Source organism: Simochromis diagramma, unplaced genomic scaffold, assembly GCF_900408965.1.
Source record: "Simochromis diagramma unplaced genomic scaffold, fSimDia1.1 OVJJ01000330.1, whole genome shotgun sequence".
NCBI classification, from domain to species: Eukaryota; Metazoa; Chordata; class Actinopteri; order Cichliformes; family Cichlidae; genus Simochromis; species Simochromis diagramma.
In genome coordinates, this window is record NW_024386930.1 from 409,546 (window position 1) to 430,603 (window position 21,058).

Below are 21,058 nucleotides of genomic sequence, written 5' to 3' on the forward strand. Positions count from 1 at the left end.
GAAAGGGAAAGGCTTCTGTAGTATCATTGCTTTCGCTCTTTAAAATCACTATACTATATTTAATGGGGGAAACCCTATCAAATCATTTTCAGTAGATTTTTATGTATACCATGTACATTTACACCATGTAGACCCCATTTCCATGAAGAGGTGTACATGGGGGTATTTGGGTGCCATAACACACACCATGTTTGGAGATAAAAGGAGACTGGATTTCACCCAACAAACACTATACCAGCTTCAGTGGTGGGAACATCATGGTGTGGGTTGTTTTTCAGCATACGACACTGGCACACTTTATGATTGAAGGAAGGAGGAATGGAAAAATGCACCAAGACATTCTTGATAAAAATACTGGTGTCATCTACCAGGTTGATGACAATGAAACGAGGGTGGCCGTTTCAGGAAGACAATGAAAAAAAGCCTCTTCAACCTGTCATCACCACCAAAGGCTTTTGTACGAAGTGTTAAATACATTTCAGTAAGCGTGTTCAATATTTATTATTACACATATTGGAGCACTGTATTGGAGCACTGTATTGGAGCACCTTTGTCTGGTGACTTTGGAGGGAGCTGAAGCTTTTGCTGGATTCTTGGTTAATACTCTGTTTCTCTCCATTAAAATGAAACTATGATAAAAATGAGATGGTTCAAGCTTACAAATTCAATATTTTCAGTGCTGTAAATGGCTGAAAACATTTATAAGTGATGTCAAAGAATGAGAAATGCTCTTTCTCATGTCCATAACATAATAAACAGTTTTGAATCCTTTCACATATTGTATTGAAGACTTCCATCCAAAATTTGAGTCAGACCAACTATACCAACATTAGTTCCACAACAACAATTTGTAAACTTAGAGGAGCCTGGTCAGATGGACATTTATCAGGAAATCAAGTCAGCCCAGTGAAGAGGAAGAGGAATAGAGTACTTTTCAGCAACAAAGGGAACAAAACACAAGAAGCAGACGAATACAGAGTATAGATTTTACTATACCAGAAGAAGAATGTACCAGAGGAAAAATGTAAATGAGAAATTGATAAAAATCTGAGGCTGAACAGAGCAACAGGAAGTGATACTGGGGATTTTTTTTAAAAACAGTTTTTCTTGATTGCTTTGACACAGTTCTCCGATCAGAAATGTCACTCTAACCACTCTTTATGTCCTTACATTGGTCTTTTATCATTATGTTTCATATGCTTCACATACTTCACTACTAAAAACATTTTGTTGTGTTTATGCATTTCTCATCTGTACGTATTATAACTTATATACAACATATCTTTTACTTTGTGTTAGTGTTTGCTAGCAAATCACTTCCTACTTTTTTCAGTGGTTATAGTAACACATGCTCTCATTCTGGTATCACAGCTGTGTGTTGTGACTAATTACATACGCATATATACTGTAACCATATATAGTGGGAATTTCCTGTAATATACAATAGTACAGCAGTAGTATTGTAGTTGTTTATATAATTTTCCTTGTTTATTTTTTGATGCACTTTTTTTCAGGAATGATCTGTAAGAAGTGTAAGGAGTGAGTTGGATGGACAATTAGAAATCAGTACATCAGAAGGAAAGTGTAAGTTGAGTGCTTTAGAGACAAATGTAAAGGGACAAGGCTGAATGGACACATAGTGAATATACTGGGCAAAGGATGTTGAAGATGCTGGTGCAAGGCAGCAGAAAAGTAGGAAAACCAGATAGAAGATGTGTGGAATGAAGGAGGGTTGATGTGACAGAGGATAATGTTAGGAATAGGACAACTACTGTGGCAACCACTAAAGAGAGCAGCCAAAAGAAGAAGAAGAAGATAGTTTCACGTGTATCATCTTGCTTGGGGCTTTCCTGATCTGTGTAATGCATAGAGGAACACAAAAAGTTATTTACACTCAGGTGTCCCTGTTACCATGTTATTGTGCCACATGTGTATATGTACGCAAATCACCCTAAGACATATATAATATAATATAATATAATATGATATAATATAATATAATATAATATAATAATAGCTTAATTTCAATTTTCAGTTAACAGGCATTTCTGTCAGGGCTCTGTGTGCGGGCAGGCGGAGATGAGGATCCAAATGCAGGACTCGGACACTGAATTGCAACTCAAAAAACCCCTCAGCTTTATTGCTGGTGATGAAACAAAGCATGAACTGACAATGAACGACTGGAAACAGAAACACACAGGCACAATCTGAGAGTACGACGCAACAGAGAGCAAAGGAAAACACAGGGCTTATATACACAGAGGAGTAATCAGGCAATGGGAAACAGGAGGGAGACACCGCTGGGAGAAATTAGGCTAACGAGACAGGGGAGAAGTAAAACTGAACACACTGACATCAGACATGAACGTGAACATTCAAAGTAAAACAGGAAACAAGACACTTTACTAAGACACGGACTAGACAGAGTGAGACAGACTTGACACTGAACTAAACTTGCAATAATAACAATAATCAAAACAGTATCTCTAAATAATCAGAACATAAATCATAATCCAGAAAAACACCAAAACATAAGAAACAGAAAAAGCTGGGTCAAAATGACCCAGAACCGTGACAATTTCACTATAATTCAAAACAGACTGTAGCTCAGAAAGTAGAGCAAGCAGAAGGTAGGTACGTTGATCCCTGACTGCTCCAGTCCTCATTGCAAAAATCCTTGGACAAGATACTAAACAATTTGCAGATTGTTCTCCATTACATCAAGTGTGAATGTTATATAGAACATGAAGGGGTGAAGGAAGCATGTTGTATGAAATGCTTTGAGTGTTCAAGTAGTGCTCACAAGTGCTATAGAAGAACTAGTACATTTACCAAATTGCTTGCTGTGTGCACACAGCCGAGAAAAAGGAAAGTTCAGTTCAATTAATTTCTGCTCTGTTTAATAAAAATCTCAGTATTATTTAAACTCAGTAAGTGGGCTGGCCTCTAAACTCTCAAATTGAGCACCGAGTGAAGAATTTCAGGGCAGAGTTTTGACAGTGTGCTCATAACTTTGAGTCATCCACGTAAAGTATTGATTACACACTCGTTCTGATAACATCTTCCCCTTTTAAAAAACAAGAAGTACTAGTGGCAACTATCACAACCATAAGCCTACAGTTGTTCTCGATAATTTTGGAACAATTTTCACCACTCTTAATGCAGCTGTCAAAACGGTTAAGGCATTTTTCATAACACAGACTAACCTGTTCAAAAGACACTACAACAACCAAAATCTTTTTCACATTTGTCAAAATTTGTCATTTTAAGACATCAAATTGTTTTTTTTGTTTTTTTTACTTACTTTCAAAATAGTACAGCAAAAATATAGGCCTAATATTAAGTGTTTCAAAACACAATGAAATGAGAAGGATTTATTTAAAACTTTACAAAAGTCTGTGATTTGGTGCGGTTCATAAATTCACATTATGTTTTATCATCCTTGAAATTTCTAGTACAACACTTATATTAATAGAACACTGTATGCAAGTATGATTTTAAAAAAACCCCATTAACAACAATTCTTGTAATGGCATTAAAATCAGCCCAACTTTTATTTTCAAATGCAAAAAAGTATAACAGCCAACATACTGGACACTGTTCTGCTGAACAACAAACAATTATATTGCCATCATTGTTATAATCTTACAATGAAACAAAGTCTCAGATTTAATTATCCTGAAACTAAGTTTAGGCCTTCCACAACTTTGTTTTGCAAGTTACATTACTTATAAAATCAAAATAAAATGTATTTACGGTTCAGCCACACATGCAGTCTCAAGATCAAACAGCACATTTGTTTTGCATTCAAACACAGAAGCTTGGTATGTTGTAATATTTTAAGGATGTTTGTTTCCAGTCCAGGCATTACTGCCTGAATGACTGTCGTAGATTTAAGTGATCCAAATATGGGTGAAAAAAAAAGTCATTAACATTGTCCCAACTTTGCCTTAAATCGTCTTCAGACAGTGAAGAATGCTGCAGCACGTCTCTTAACAGGCACCAAGAGAAGATCTCATATCACTCCAGTTTTGACCTCCCTTCACTGGTTGACTATAAATTTTAGGTTTCATTTTAAAATTTTAGTTCTAACCTTTAGGACCCTACATGGTCAAGCTTGTCAATATTTATCTGACCTGCTGAAACCACATTCATCTTCTCGGGCTTTAAGGTCATGGGATCAGAGACTGCTGGTGGTACCGCGCACTCGTTTTAAAACTCGTGGTGATCGGGCCTTTCAGACTGTGGCACCACGGTTGTGGAATTCTCTTCCACTGTCTCTCCGCTGCACGGACTCCACTGATTCTTTTAAAAAACAGCTGAAGACATTTTTATTTAGAAAAGCATTTGATTAATTTCCTTTTATGCTGTTTTTATAGTTTTATTGTTTTACATTGTTTTATTTGCTGTTTTATTTACTGTTATATTGTTTTATATTTCCATTTCCTGTGTTGTAAAGCACTTTGTGATTTTTTTATCTGTGAAAAGCGCTATATAAATAAATTTTACTTACTTACTTACTTACTTACAAAATTACAGAAATGGAGAAAAGCAAAATGATAAAACTTTATGCAGAGGTCAGAAAACAAATGGCCAGACTAATTCAAGCTGTTAGAAAGACAACAGTGATGTTACAAGCAAGATATGCAAAACAGCATCTCTGAAAGCACATCTGACCTTGAAGCAGATGGGCTACAGCAACAGATGACCAAACTGGAGGCCAGTCCTGTCAGCTAAGAACAGGAAACTGAGGCTATAGTTTGCACAGACTCACAAAAATTGGACAATAGAAGACTGGAAAAACATCGTAGTCATATGGCCTCCACATTCACCAAATGTCAGTTCAAATCCATGTCAAGTATACATTTCTATTGGTTGCAAGTAAACCTCTGACATAGTGTTAGTGTATTTGCTCTTTCATACATATTCATACATACAGAGGATTCAGACATCCATACAGAATTCATAAAAGTGAGTAGTGAGAAGTGCATCAACACAGAAACAAATAGCTATAGTAGTGAGGCATATGAGGTATATGTAGAAATAATAGTAGAAACAATGTAGACACAATAGCAGTGTGTGTAAAAACTAGAGATGGACCGATCCGATATTACGTATCGGTATCGGTCCGATACTGACCTAAATTACTGGATCGGATATCGGAGAAAAATAAAAAATGTAATCCGATCCATTAAATATCACGAAAGCACCTCACAAAACTTGCAACACGCTGTAACTCACCTCAGAACGTTAGCACATCGGAGCAGTATGCATCACGTGATAGAGCGGCTGTGGCATGCGGGACCTGTCGGTGGTCTGGATAGCATGTGGAGCTTCGCTAGCAACCTGGCATTTCATCTCCGACAAAGTTATCCCGAGAGAAGTAAAGCAAGTGTGTAAGTCCATCTCTGAATGTTTGTAAAGCATTCCTGCGTTAAGCTTAACAAACGATATGGAGCGACTGCCTCTCTCTCTCCTGCTGCTACTTCAATCATGAAACTGCTTAACGATCAGCTGATCGGCTTTTCTGTAGCAAGTCCGTGTCTCTAGTTTGCTTTTGGCCCACTTTGCACCAGAAAGAGGAAACCAGCGGCTGAACAACAGCAGCACGTTTAAGCTTGATCAGCTGTTGTTAGAATTTATTTAATATTACTTTCTACTTGAGGATCTTTTTCTACGTAGCTGACGCTGGTAACTGTGCAGGGGCGGATCTAGCAAAGTTTAGCCAGGGGGGCCGATAGGGCATTAACAGGGAAAAGGCGGCACAAAGACATACTTTTCTTTCTTATTCTCATTTAAAATGTCTAGCTTTTAATAAATAATTATCTGACACCCAAAGTTTTAATTTGATGTAAAATGAATAGAAGTCCATTACTGTATATAGTAACTATTAAGTCTAATATATATACCCTAGTAAGCTATAGTACTTTTTCCTTTGGGAAGGTACCATCTGTGCAGTCTGCAATTTTGTTGAAGAAAGATGTTGAATCTATTTAATATTTCTTGAAAAATAATTGATTTCTGTGCATTTTTTTTCACACTGCATCAAATTAAGGTTGATTACGTCGATTAAGCATCATGAGGTGGAGCGTGGGGGGTGGTTCCCTATTTTTTATTTATTTATTTTTGTTGTTGCTGGGAGTTGGAACCCTATTAGTTAGGTTGCTTAATATTTATGCTAAGTACTCTTTAAAATACCAGAATAGGGAGGATGGTGTAGGTTTAAGTTTATTAGATTGATCAGTATTGCTGAACTATGAAATATTTCTTTTTGCATACAGGTATAACAGAATAGCTTTAGTGTAGTTGTTGTTTTAAACTTGAGTATGAACTTATACAAAATGCAGCAAGATATTTAAAAAAACAGTTTTGTTGATTAAAAAACACTATATCGGATTCATATCGGTATCGGCAGATATCCAAATTTATGATATCGGTATCGGTATCGGACATAAAAAAGTGGTATCGTGCCATCTCTAGTAAAAACAAGGAGAATGTCTTATATGAGTGAGAATATGCGTCACAGATTTGAGTTCTGCATTAAGAGTAGCGAGAATGACCTTTCTGCTGTCAGAACTGAGCCAAAGCGATGGAGAAAAACTGTAAAAGAAAAAAAAGAAAAAAGGAAATTAATACATAAATAGATAAAAGAAAAAGGTAAACACAAACAAGAGGATAGAGATACAGAGAATTTATTAAGCTAATTTTGGAAAAGTGAATAGTTTTGGCACAACAGTAAATTCAGATGATAATTCAGATTGGAAAAGCTGCCGACAGGACAGGTGAAAAAGGACAAACGAATCTCCTTCTGGAAGGGAAACTTACAATTACATATGCCATAAAGCCAGCTGCAAACATACTCTCGTTTACAATTCACAAATTCACAAGTCACGAAACTGAGGCTGTGCTGTACTTGGCCCCTCAGCTAAAATGAGTTTGACCACTCCTTTGCAGTACGTGGCAGTGTGCACCTTCCACAACAAATACAAGGAAGAAGAGCCTTTGGCCCTTTAAGACTTTTGGTTGCTGTGATTGGCTCAGTCCATTTTGTTGCAGGAAGCAGTCGTTGTACTGCACAAAGTGCTATTCCAGCGCAATAACCACAAATAGTTTGAGTATTATCAACAGTATAAAGGTATAGTAGGTAGTCACGCTTTATGCCGTGCGGAAAAATTGTGTCATGAATTAAAATGCTTCGTTATGCCAGTAACGTTGCTTGCTTCATCATGTAGCGGCAAATTTGAAACAGCTAACCAACATAACGCCGATTCTGTTGTTAGCTAGCAGACACGTACAATTCAAGTTCAGCAAAAATAAATGGTCTTATGGTTGAATACAATGGGCTGAGTATTGTTTAGCGACGTAACTCTCGCCCAACGGCACTGACAGCGCACTATTATTGTTAAAGCCAGATAATTTTACACGATGTGATATGATTTTAACGATGAATTTTGATGTAATGCTTCTTACCAAAATACCTTCTCTAACAGATGATGCGAAGACCCAGAGCGACTACTGTCAACGCTGTAAAGTACAAAGATGTGGACTCCGACCTGTAAGTGGTTTTTACTCGTTCATTTCACCCACTCAGTAGGGCCGTACAGTATTTGTGGTCAGGAGCAGAAAAATAACGTTCCATTGTTTTCATAACAGGTTGCTTAAAACATTTGTTAAATCCTGTATTTTAAAAGATTTCTCTATTCAGTGAAAACGCCCTTGAGAGTTATAAATTAGTGTGCAGTAAGTGAATTACATCATAGCTTCACAAACTGAAGCTTAAAAAATGCATTATGTGGTTTAAATCGAAGCTGTTTACGTGATGGTCAATAATACAAAGTGGTGGATTTCTGTATGTTCTGCTTTTGGGAATTTTAAGGTACTAGAATTTCAGGATCTTGTGGATAAGATGGTATGCAGACAACAAACAAGTTTCACCAAGTCTAGAGCTAGTCTTTTATGATAATCTAAGTCAAAGTCAAATTTATTCATATAGCACATTTAAAACAAAAACTGTTGACCAAAGTGCTATACATTTAAAACAATCAAAACTGATAAAAACATAGGAAGACATGACAGGCACAGGCTAAGGTCACTTAAACCCTAATGTCTTCAAAATTGCTAACTGACATCTACAGTTAGCTTTTTTTGCAACAGCCATCATCTGTAATAGTATTAATTCTATTAATAAGATACATACTTAACATGTATTAATCTATTTTTTAATAGTTACTGTGTGTAATGTGTTTTAAACTTTAATGGACCAATCAGGAAACGGATTCCTAGACAATGACATTAAGGGAAATAAAATGAATTATAAAATGAAGCACTTTTAAAAGTTATATTTGTTCTATTTTAGTTATAGTGACAAAACAGGTGTTGTATTTTGGATCATTTGAAGTTTAAGGCCTTCTTTGTGAGGCCTTAGAAAGGGGTATTACGTGTTAAATGTTAAATATGTCACTAATTGTTCGGGTTGCTTGCATGTTACTAACTATCAATCCATTAAACACCTGTGAAAAACATTATAAAGTTATTAGAAAGGTTCAAGTTTGGTTCTGGTGTTATAATTGACAGATTTTGTTCTTTTTCTTTACTCCACCATCAGATCTTTTTCCCAAACGGTGAGTAGCGATGAGGATGCTGAGGAATGGAGGCCACCGAAGCCAAAGTCAAAAGCCCCCAACAAAACTGCTAGAGGTACTGCAACTGGTGAAAAGAAAACAACTGCCAAGAAAACTGCAAAACCAAAAGAGGCAAAAGCACCCAAAGAACCTAAAGCTCCCAAAGTGCCTAAAGAACCTAAGCTAAGGGCACCACGTAAACCTGCAGCAGGACGAAAAACACAGGCTGCTAAAAGTCTAAAGGATTCTGAAGCCTCAGTGTTGGCTGGAATGGAGAGGAAAAAAGTGGATAACGATTATAGAGAAAAAACAGGAGGAATTCAAACTGACTGTCCAGAGGAAACGAGGGCTGAAGAGAGCGGGACAAGTGTCAGAACGAAGGAAGAGGTAAGGCAAACTTTCAGTGTTTATAATTACAGCCAAATGAAACATATTAGAATGTAATTATAAGTTAACTTTTGTGACCCATTAATTACACAAAACTGTGGCTGTATTTATAATATTAAAAACTTATAAAACTGGACAATGAACTACACATCAATATTTACATTCTGAGTTGATGTCTGCAGAAAATGTCCATGTTCTAAATGTCTTGTGTTTGCATTTTTATGTTTTCTTTCATCTTTTCCTTGTTTTCCTTTCTTTCTCTTCTTTTCTTGTAGAGGGTGTCATTTATTGTGTCAGAATCCTATCAGAGAGACAGATGGGCAGATGAGGGGTCTTCACAAGCTTGGCTTGGAGTGAAGAAAGAGGAAGTAGATGCGGAGGATTTTACTTTTGATGAGCCCTGTTTAAAGAAACAAAAGACCAGCGCTGCCTGCATGGGACGGCCGACTAATTTACCATCATCTGAAGCGCAGTCTTTGAGGAATGAACTCAATATGAACTGGGACTTGATAGAGGTATTTTTATATATTATGTGGGAATTGTTTCTTTTTTTGTTTGTTTTTTGTCAGGTGGTAAAAAGACACCTCACTTAGTTTCAGACAGAAAATAAATGCTCTAATAAACGAACAGTTTGAAGGTGACCACCACCACCTGGCCAAAAAGCATATTTCTACCTTCATTTGCATAAAGTTATGACTCAAGAATTAAATTAGGCTATGTGACAGTGATTCGCATATGCAGTTTTGGTGATAAGCTACTGGAGAGAAATGCCACTTTAAAAAAGTCACAACTGCTTTTTCAAATTTAGTGTATTGCATTACTGATGTTTGAAAATCATAAGTATACAAGTAGCCGTTCTTAATGCACACTGACATATTTAAAAACCAGTGATCAGTTAATACACACAAAGATCCAGAATTCTGCATATCAAATATAATCAAATGCTCTCTGCTGAAGGTTAATTTGTGTCTTTCTGCCTACCTGCTTAACTGTGTGTGTATATATGCATGTAGAGTAGATGCAGAGTTGCAATTCCTGTGTGTGTGATTTCCCCCCCAGGTGCTGTCCCACTTGACATGTGTGGAGCGATGGGTATGTGCAAACATCACTATGCTGCTTCGTGAGGAGAACACTGTGCCGTTCATGGTGCGCTACAGGAAAGACATGATTAACCACATGGATGCTGATGCTGTTCGAGATGTCCAGATGGTTTATGAGGAGTTATGGTAAGTGAATGTAAGATGTTCAATGAAACAAAAAAAATATGAATCTTATACTTTCATAAGATTCAGATTCACCCTATCTCTAAGGGTGGCTGGCCTCTCCCTTAGAGATGGTGTGAGAAATTCGGCCATTCGGGAGGGGCTTAGAGTAGAGCCGCAGCTCCTCCACATTGAAAGGGGCCAGTTGAGGTGGTTTGGGCATCTGACAAGGATGCCTCCTGGGCGCTTCCTGGGTGAGGTGTTCCGGGCATGACCCACTGGGAGAAGGCCCCGGGGCAGACCCAGGACATGAGAGATTATATCTCTCGGCTGGCCTGGGAACGCCTGGGTGTTCCCCCAGACAAGCTGGAGGAGGTGGCTGGGAAGAGGGAGGTCTGAGCTTCTCTGCTTGAGCTGCTGCTCCCGCGACCTGGCCCCGGATAAGCAGAAGAAGATCGATGGATGGATGGATCTTATACTACTTACACTACTCATGCCCTCAATATGTTAAAAGCATGGAAAGAACATTTTAGAATACTGGAATTAGATTTGTGAAACCACATGAGCTGACTGTACTGAGTCCTGCAGCTAGATGGTGCTATATGTCAAGCTTTAAAGCCTGAAATAGTTGCATGTGGCTGATTTGTATTTGTCTGATTTCTGTGTGTTTGTCCTGCACAGTTGATAATCTGTCTTTCTTCTATGTGTATATTTGTTCTTCAGTTCTTTGGCAAAGAGGACTCAGTCTGTGGTTCAGACCCTGAAGAAAGATGGGGTGTTAACAACTGAACTGGAACAAAACCTGAGGAACTGCCGTTCAGCTGATGAACTGGATCATGTGGTCAGAATCAAATTTGTATTCCAAAGTGTTATCCATCAATTAACTGTAATAAGATTAGTTCATTCTTGGCTCTCCACACATGAAAAAGGCTCTCACACTAATAACTAGCTCAGTCCAGTGTTTGTGTTTTTGCCTGCAGTACTCCCCCTATAAGAAAGGCAGCAAGCTGACAAAAGCTCGCAGGGCCAAAGCACTTGGCCTTGAGGATGCTGCTTCTGCATTGATGAACACACCACACACTCTAGATTTAAGGGCATGGATAAAACCTGGTACTGAAGGTAACTGATAAACATGTGCACACTCTTGTCATGGTCTGCGCTGTTTTGTGTATTGCTTGAATCAGCCAATGATTACCCAATGATTTAATTAAATGGTTATGCAATGCAGATGAAGACACACGCAATCACATTCTAAATTCTTAAAGATTTATAGACTCATTTAAAGTACATTATTGATGTGTGTATATGTGTGACAGGTCTGTCATCAGTGGCAGAAGTGGCTACAGGTGTGGAGCACATATTGGCTGATATGATGGCCAAAGATCCTGAAACACTCACCTACGTGAAGACATTGTAGGAGTCTGTCTACATACACATAAAATCTAATTCATTTTTCTTGTATCTTCATGAATTATTAATATTGTATGTCTTTCTTTATTTGTGCCAGATGTGAGAAAAGTTTTGTAAGCATACAGTCTTCTGTGTCTAAGTCGGCATTAAAGGAAAAGGAACAGGCGAAACCTGTCCAAGGCCACAAAACAAAAGCAGGCGCCGAGCAAAATAAAAACAAGGACATTGACAAGTTCCAACTCTACTTTGACTTCACCTGTAACATCCAACGTATCCAACCCCATCAGGTAGGAAGTTTAATTATCCTTTTAAGAATTGTTTGCAATCTACCTTAAAAGTTTTGTGCAAATACATTTTATAGCAGAAGCGTAACCGTTTGGAGTGTGATTATAAGCTTAAAATTTTGCTCGAGTGCTTTTGTAATAAACATTTCTCTTTACATTTTAGCTATAACTTGGATCTTGTGCTATCTTTAGGGTTACCGGTCCTAAACACGGAAATATGTGACACTGTTTCTTCTGATCACAGTCCTGTTGTTTTTGATATATTTTTATCTCATTGCCATTTTACACCTTTTATTCCAACACGTCATTGTCGTGTGTTTAAGCCATCTGCAACAGAACAATTTTCTATTGCTTTTAAAGAAGTTTTAAGATCTCCCCCTGGCTCTAGTACCGAGGAGATGACATCTAATTTTTATGATAAATGCAGAGCTGTCCTTGATGAGGTTTCTCCTTTTAAAACTATGAGCTTGAAACCATAATCGATCCCATGGATAAATGAGACCACTCGTTCAGCCAGACGAGAGTGCAGGCTTGCTGATCATAAGTGGAAAAAAGGCTGCAGGTGTCTTTTCTCATGCTGAGAGACAGGTATCAGGAAATCGTAAAAGCAGAAAAGTCAAAGTGTTTTTTTTCTAATGTTATTGAGAACAGTTCCAACAATCCTCAGGGTTTTTTTCCCCCAATTGTTCACTCTGCTCTGAATATTTCCCCAGCTTCTCGTATTAATAGTTCCTCAAAAACCTGTGAAAGATTCTTGCAGTTTTTTATCAATAAGATAAAACAGCTTTGATTTATGATTGCGCTGCTTTCACATGACCCTTCTAAAATATTCACCTGCTCTGATGTTTTTTTATCAGTTTGAGCCTGTGTTTTGATCAGGTGGAGGAACTATGTAATGGCATGAAGACATTATCTTGTCCCAATGATGTTGTTCCAACACATTAAAAAAAGATTTCTGACATTTTAAGGATTTTTAACAGCAGTCTTACTTCAGGTGTTGTGCCAGCTTGTTTTAAACATGTACAGCCTTTACTTAAAAAAAACCTAATCCCGATTCCTCTGTCCGTTCAAATTTCAGAACTATTTCCAATTGAAAATCTTGGAAAAGATTGTATTAGTTCTTTTGTAAATAGACACAATGTTCTTGAGAGGTTTCAGTCTGGTTTTAAAGCTATTCACAACACTGAAACTGAACTTTTAAAAGTTCTTAACAATCTTTTATTAGTCCCTGACTCAGGAGACTCAGCTGTGCTTTTGCTTTTGGATCTGACAGCTGCCTTTGATACTGTTGACCACAGCATCTTGCATTGCGGCATCAAGGGCCTTCCATTAGAGTGGTTCAGGTCATACCGATCTGACAGGACTTTCTCTGTGAGCTTTGGAGCTTTTATCTCTTCTTCAGCTCCCTTTACTTGCGGTGTTCCACAGGGATCTATACTGGGGCCAATTTTATTCTTTATTTATATGCTGCCCATAGGTCTAATTTTTTTGAAAATATAACATTTGTTTCCATTCATACGCCGATGACACTCAGATCTATATTCAACTGAAGAGAAGCTGTCCTGCTCCACTGGAGCTCCTACTTCAGTGTCTCGGTGAAATTAAAGCCCGGATGGCCTCTAACTTCCTTAACTTTAATAACAACACAACTGTAGTGATAATTTTTGGACCAAGTGTCAATCCCAGCACCTCTCATTTTAACCTTGAGTCTTTTGTTAAGCTGCATGCCAAAAATTTTTGGGTTATATTTGACAGCAATTTCACCTTTGAAAAACAGATTAGCTCAGTTGTACATTGGTCTTTTTTCAAACTGAGGCTTTTAAGGTGAAATCATTTCTGTCTTTTAAAAATTTTGAATGGGCAATCCATGCTGTTATTACATCCCAGCTGGAATATTGTAACTCCTTATATGTTAGACTTGGCCAGACCTGCCTTGCAAGACTGCAGTTGGTCCAAAATGCTGCAGCTGCATGAACTAAAAGATGTGAACATATTTCGCCGGTGCTTGCCTCTCTTCACTGGCTCCCTGTTCACTTCAGAATTGACTTTAAAATTTTATTGTTGACTTACAAAGCCCCTGAATGGACAGGCTCCTGGGCAATTGTCTGACCTCTTGCAGCGATATGCGCCCTCTAGATCTCTTAGATCAAATGAGCTTTTGCTTTTAGCCATACCAAGGTCAAGGCTAGTTCACAGAGGTGATCAAGCATTTGGGTCCGTAGCACCTAAACTGTGTGAATAATCTACCCCTACACATCAGACAGGCAACTACTGTCAGTCTTTTTAATCTCATCTTAAAACGCATTTGTATTCACTGGCTTTTAATACAGTATGAGAGGTATTTGGTGTTTGGTACTAATATTATAAGTTATTTGGTACTAGTTATTTTGTATTTTTGTACAGCACTTTGGTTAACGTTGCTCTTGTAATTAAATGTGCTATATAAATAAATAAACGATAATCTCACAGACATTTGGGAAAATATTCTGTAGACTGACGAAACAAAAATGTAACTTTTTGGGAGTTTTGACTCCTTTTACATCTGACATAAAACTAACACTGCATTTCGTAATAAGAATATTGTGCCAACAAGCATACATAGTGGTAGAAATGTGGTGGTCCGGGACTACTTTGCTTCTTGAGGACCTGGGTGACTTGTATTTGATGAAACCATGAATTTTGAATCCTGAATATCTGGCCATCAGTTTGTTCCCTGAAATTCAAGTACACTTAGGTTACAAAGTGGGACAGTTATCTGAAACATACCTGAAAGTCCACCTCTGAATGGCTTAAACAAAAAAAACAGAAAACAAATTAAAGGTTTTGAATGGCCTAGTCAAAGTCCAAGCTTAAGTCCAATTGAAAGGCTTTAGCATGACCTTAAATAGGCTGTTCATGTTCAAAAACCCTTCAGTGTAGCTCAATTTGAACAATTCTGTGGAAAAGGGTGGGCTAAAATTGCTCCACAGCAAAAACCAAACAAAAAGAATGACAGTTTGCTTTATTTGTAAGATACATTTACGCTGCTGAGAGTCACACTTTTTCTTGTGCCTATTTTTTTTTTTACCTCGACTGGAATTACTCCTTCTAACACCTTTACTTTTATGATATAACTAATGAGACAAGTAATAACCCAGCCATAAGAGAAAATACATACAAAACAAATAAACTTGAAAAGCAACAAATAAGTCAAGTCTTCTTGATGATCATAAAGGTCATTTACAGCTGTGGAGTGTGTTTTGACTACCCTAGTTCTCAAATACACACACGCATGCACATAAACATGAACAAATGCACACCATCTGCTTGTGTCATTTCTGTCTGCTTAATGCATGCCACTTCTGAATGCTAGCCATGTCAGTCACAGTTAGCCTTGTCTGTGCCTTCATATTTAGCCCTCCTGCATCTTGCACCACATCCTCTGCTCCCCCTCTGTCCCTCTAGTGACTGGTGGGTTACTCAGAGTTGGGCCCGGGCCTCATGTGTCACCACAGCTTCCATCATCTGCTGTCTCTGCCACACCACACTCTCTGGCAACCGCTCTCTGCCCTACAGTCATTTAATCGCATACGCACATGCATACACACACTTGCTCACACACAAGCGCACCCTGTGAGTCCCCTCATTTTCTCTTCTTAACATATGTGACATGTCCCCTGCCGACATGCCATTGGATTAGGGAGCTTTGATTGACAGGCGCTCTCCTGTAGTGACAGCTACTGCTGCTGGGCCCACAGGCGGACAAAAGGACGGGGAGAAGGAGTGGGGGGCAGTAAGGGAAGGCAGAGCATGGACAGATGAGTGGTGCTGAGGTGCTTCCGTCACTTATCTCTCCTGCTTCGCTCTACTCTGCCTCCCTCTTTTTCTTACTAAACGTCAGCCCTCCAATCCACTCATCACCTCCGCTTTGCGCCTCTCCTCCCCTTTCTATGCAAGGCCTTTAATTCGATGACTCGCCTTTGTCACGGAGCGTTAATCCACAGGCTGCTGTGACCCTGCGAGCTGTCAGATTCCGGCTAATATGAACCTTTTCTAGCCGTCAAGTTGGCAGTTAGGGGGAGCAGGTGGGAGATGTGTTTTGACAGGAGGCATGTGTGTGAGCGCACACTTGCCCGTTTGCTTTAGCACATTTTTATTAAGCCCCAGCCGTGGTAGTTTGTTAAAAATAAAGTGCAAGGCATTGTATTAAGGGTGTGTGGAAGTATAGATCTCCTGTGGTGTAAAACAAAATTAGGTAGCATGGAAAGTACATCTTCAGAATTTTAATCTCCTTAATGAAGTAACACATAAAAGGGATTCTAGGTTTTGGTGTTGGTACATTTTAATTCATCGTCAAAGTTAAATACATTAAGGAAAAGAATTAATCAAGAAGGTAACATCTGAACACTAGGTGTTCACCTTGATTCAAAAGTACGGGCTTGAAATGACATCCAAGTTTAATTCTGAATCCATAATAACAGATTTGGTGGATGATTTTTCTCGTGCTGCCTTCTAAAATCCATGTCACTGATTTTTATGACCACACGAAGTGAAGGAAAAGAGTGCATTCCTGAACTTTAGAAGTTGAAACTTTTTGGTTTGGCATTTTTCAACTTTTCTTGAAAAAAGGGCTGAAAATATAAACAAATTATAGGAATAAATGAGTAATTCAGTACTTTTTGTTGTCTTGTTAATCAGCTAATGATTTCAGGCACAAAAAATCCAACTTTTCTTATGATTTCTTATGAGTGAAAATGGGGGGAAAAGTACAGTGATTTATTGTAGCGTATATAAGACAAAAGCAGAATTTGTACAATTTCAACAAGCTCAAAAGTCGGTATCATTTTATCCTTCAACACAGCCTGAACTCTCTAAGGCAAACTTATGTAGTCTCCAGGAATAGTTCTCCAGGCTTCATGAAGGACATTCAAAATCTCTTGTTACTGTTTCCCAATGGTACGACTTTCGGTTACTGTTCATCTGCTGATAGTTTTTTGCGCCTGCCACTTCTTTTGTTCTTCACTTGTCCAACTTCCTCAGTTTTGTAAGAGCACACCACACACCAGGCTAAGCTGTGCCCTCTTTAGCTCAGATTTAATTCCGACTAACATGATTTGAGGCCTTCTTTGAAGGGTACACGTTTACCTTATAGCTATTAGCAGCTGCTGTGCTCTCGAGTATGCCAGGGAAGATTTGTTAAACATGCAGTGGGCTGTTTTTAATGCGATTTGTGCTGTGATCAAATGGTAGTTCAGCGCTCCAGTCTGGGGCTTGCCTGCAGAGAAGCTTGGGTAAATGGAACTGTTTTATCAATTAAACACTTGTTTTTGATGGACAGGCGGAGAAAAACAAGATTATTTGTATGTTCACATTTTGTACTGCAAAATTGTTTGTGTGTGTGTGTGTGTGTGTACTGTACATGTGGTATATTTGAGTTTATGTAACGGTTTTAATGCCCGAGATGCTCTGAGGATTTTATAACTTTGTACAACTTGCGGTATATTGAATCAGATTCATGTGTCAAATATAAAATATGTTATTTTGCCACCTGGGTAGTACAAAGTCTGTGTAATCAGTGATTACAAGTGGACGTCAGGTGTCCTGTCTCCTTCCTCCCTCACGCTCTGCACCTAATGTATTTATTCGCTACCTTTACCTAAACCAAGCGACATATCACCAGTAGTGAGAACATGTCACTGTGCGACAGTGAGAATGGGAAACTCCATGTGTGTTCCTTACAAAGCGTATTTTTTAAATGAAATCAAACTGTGTAAAGATACTTTGGTTTTATTATTCCATATACTTTACTGGTTATTGTTTATCCAGACCATTAGATGCCCAGTTTTGTATTTCTAATCCTACTGGCCTTCACTTATATAGGAATATTGAGCATTCTACTGACAGCTTTGTTCAGCTGTTATACAACCACATTCGTCACTCATATACAATGTGTCCTGTGTGTGTCAACAAAGTCAAAAAGTCTGCAAGTTGGCACTGAATATGTGTGTCTGTTTGTTTATCCTTGATATGTCGGATGGATAGATGTGTTGATGACAGTATTCCTCTAAAGAAAGGGTGAGAGAGAGAAGGAGACAGACAGAGTATAGTTGTTGGCTGACTGCCCTCCCTTCAGGGCTGGTGGGAGGAATAAGGGGCATCTAGAAGAGACGGTCTGTCTGCTCTTGTCAGGGTTTGGCCAGTACTTGGTTACCTGTCACTCTGGGCCCATCTAAAACACAAACACAGTTCTTACTCTGTCTCACATCACCCTTCCTTCCAGATCACCCTGTGTGTCCCATCAGTGACCCAACTCAGATAGAAACTGAGAGAAAGTGAGAGAAGCACCAGACACTGGTGTTTATCATCACTGAGGACCGTCATCTGTTATAGAAAAAACCTGAGCATGAACAAAAATTGCCGTTGGATGAACTTAGATCTTTTACTTTTATTGGCACCATAGCTGAATTTGGAATACATACCAACAACAAGGAAGATGAATTTAGTGTTTGTTTGTTTTCCAGAAAGCTACTTTCAGCTGCTCCCTTATTCACCAAGGCTTGCCACAGCACGTATCTCTGCATGTTTGATTTCGAAGGGTTTACACCGAATACCCTTCCTGATGCAATACCAAAGGAATTTGTGTCTTCTCCTGGAATTGAACTGGTGATCTGTTGAATGTGTAAACCACTACACTATGGAGAGATTTCTTTTTTTCTCCATTTAGGTTGTGATATCAATAAAACCTTAGAAGCAGCAGCTAAAATTCTGGTACAGTTATGCATTTTTGCAGTTGTTTATAAGAAATACATATTTGAATTATATCTTTATCATACATTATAGTGTTGTGTATATAGATAGACTGTTGTGTTTATCTGTGCAGCTTCTATTTACTTAAAGTGTTATGAATTCTTGAATTTCTGAAAACTGAAAACTTTATTATGCCAGACATGTCACAGATATGTCATTCTTAATTACCCAAAATAATTAAAGCCCAAGAGCGCAGATTTAACAAGGCTTTGTTTTGTATTTACTGCTTTAATTTCACTCATGGGCTTTCCTAAATTCCAAGATAAAGAAGTGTTTTGCCTGCTTTTTTTTTTTTTAGACTACCTCTTAAACTTTAGTTCTTTGATAAAGATTCTTTGAGAAATCTCTTCATAGTCAGCGAAGCAGCCCTGGGGAGAAACATGTCAACACAGGAGAAATCTTAACTTTCATCATTATTTAAGGAAACTTGCTGCATTAATCCGTGTCTCTGCCATGCCATTAGCTGTGTTTTATGTTTTTATTTGTGTGTGTGTGTTGAATATGGGCGCATCCCTTCCGAGGGTGCTGCTGAGTGGTAATGGTTGTGGCACTGTGTGGGTGCGGGTGGGGGGAAGGCCTTGCGGTCTCAGTGCTGATGGTGGCATGGTGGTGGCATTTGTCAGCTTGCTTCTTCCGCTTGGGCTCCAGATTGACGTCTTGTTTCTTGGCCCTGTTCTATGGCAGGCTAAAGGTTCCCCACTGAAAAGGTCAGACACTTACTACTGTTTGCTTAACAGCATGTAACAGTTCCTCTGAGGGGGGAACGACCGCACAGCAAAACAGGCCTGGCCACGGGATATACTCCTAGGCTCATCACTTTTAGCGCACGTGTATTGAGATTTCAAAGATTTTTTCTTTTTTGTATGTTTGTGTGAGTAAAGCGTGTTCATGCACTAAAGCGACAGAGCCTTATGTGTTTTAAAACAAAATATACACATAAAATATACATTTTTCTAAAATATTTCTGCTAGCCGTTGCTATTTATCATACTTCAAATGAAGTATATCACATATACACACATAAATTAATCTGAATATTTATGATTTCAGTGGATGCTGGTTTTAGGGACAACAGCGAGTCTTGTTTAACTGTCTGTGCGGTAACTGGTGGAAATATATGTATTGCATTCATGCGTGCATATATGTGCAGACGCTGGCTATTAACCGAGGGGAGAGTCTCAAGATTTTGACAGTGAAGGTGAACATCCCCGACAGGGTGAAGAGTGACTTCACTAGGTGGTGCATCAACAACAGGTCAGACACAAGTAATACACAAACACTGTTACACTCACTGACACTTGTGTCTGCCATGATCATATGATGTTTTGTTAAAAATTTTAATACAAAACTGGAACTGTAGAAGGCAGAAAGTGTGGCATCTGTTGTTGACTTTAAGATTTTTGTACAAAAGGTACAAAACTGAACATATGATACCAGTGCTGTATGTATTGTGGCTGTTTTTGCCTGTGGCGGAAGTCGATAATAGAAATACTAAGAAATGGCTGGAGAGTCATTATTGCTTTTTAAGAGGACAAAAATGAAAATTTAATATTTTTTTAATACTCCAAATTGAATGCAATCCATTCATTATTTTTGACTTATGCTTCAGGTATCTTTAAATTAGATTTTACATTGAGAAATTATTGTAAAAAGTAAAGCAACAATTCTCATAATTTTGAATATTTTCTTAGTATTCTTTTTTAATATTAGTTTTGGGAAGCATGAGTAGCACAGCACTTTCCTAAGTAACAGCAACTTTTGCTAATTCTGTTTTTTGCCACTCTGAAATAGCCATTTAAATAATCAGTAAAAAAGAAAAAGAAGCAAATAGCAGTTGTTTGTAAGTACTATTTGTAAAGTACGCTATCTATTTTTAAATATATATTCTTAGGCATCTTGTAAGCAAGGTAACAAAATGTTACTCTAATGATAAGACGTATTTCTCATGATTAAAGGAGTAGTTTCCTTATGTGCCACCAAATATGACAAGCAGAACACTCCACCTGGTTTAAACTATAATAAAAGGTTTGATGACATTTGCAAAGCATCTCTTGGGAGCACAAGAGTCAGTTTGCAAAGGCACATTTGCTTTGACAAAATACGTTAAGCAGTAGAAACGCCTTGCAGAAGAACGCACTCTTTACCCCCACTGCTTTAATGCAGGTGGAGGCCAAAGACATTTGCAAAAGAAGAACTTCATGCAATCATTAGGAATGCAGTGGAGGATTCATATAAAAGGCTTATTCTTCCTTTCCTCACCAGGAGTTACAGGTAAGTGGATTTTGGATTTTAAAGTGTTTTTTCACCCAATATCAGTTTTTCCATTTACACCATGATCCTTTTTTGATCCTTTCTCAGTTTCTCTTTTG

At 38.2% G+C, this 21,058-nt stretch overlaps 1 protein-coding gene across 1 annotated transcript in view; it reads left to right on the forward strand.

Moving 5' to 3' along the window:
• Window positions 1-7,026: 7,026 nt before the first annotated feature.
• srbd1 (S1 RNA binding domain 1) overlaps window positions 7,027-21,058 on the forward strand; it is a 51,013-nt gene continuing 36,981 nt past the window's right edge. Inside the window, exons 1-11 of the mRNA XM_040037119.1 lie at window positions 7,027-7,135; window positions 7,491-7,555; window positions 8,606-9,008; window positions 9,284-9,523; window positions 10,068-10,234; window positions 10,934-11,051; window positions 11,191-11,329; window positions 11,527-11,623; window positions 11,718-11,907; window positions 19,840-19,943; window positions 20,853-20,960. Of these exons, the coding sequence (XP_039893053.1) occupies window positions 7,491-7,555; window positions 8,606-9,008; window positions 9,284-9,523; window positions 10,068-10,234; window positions 10,934-11,051; window positions 11,191-11,329; window positions 11,527-11,623; window positions 11,718-11,907; window positions 19,840-19,943; window positions 20,853-20,960 (1,631 nt within the window). The 5' untranslated portion in view covers window positions 7,027-7,135. The remainder of the gene's footprint in view (window positions 7,136-7,490; window positions 7,556-8,605; window positions 9,009-9,283; window positions 9,524-10,067; window positions 10,235-10,933; window positions 11,052-11,190; window positions 11,330-11,526; window positions 11,624-11,717; window positions 11,908-19,839; window positions 19,944-20,852; window positions 20,961-21,058) is intronic.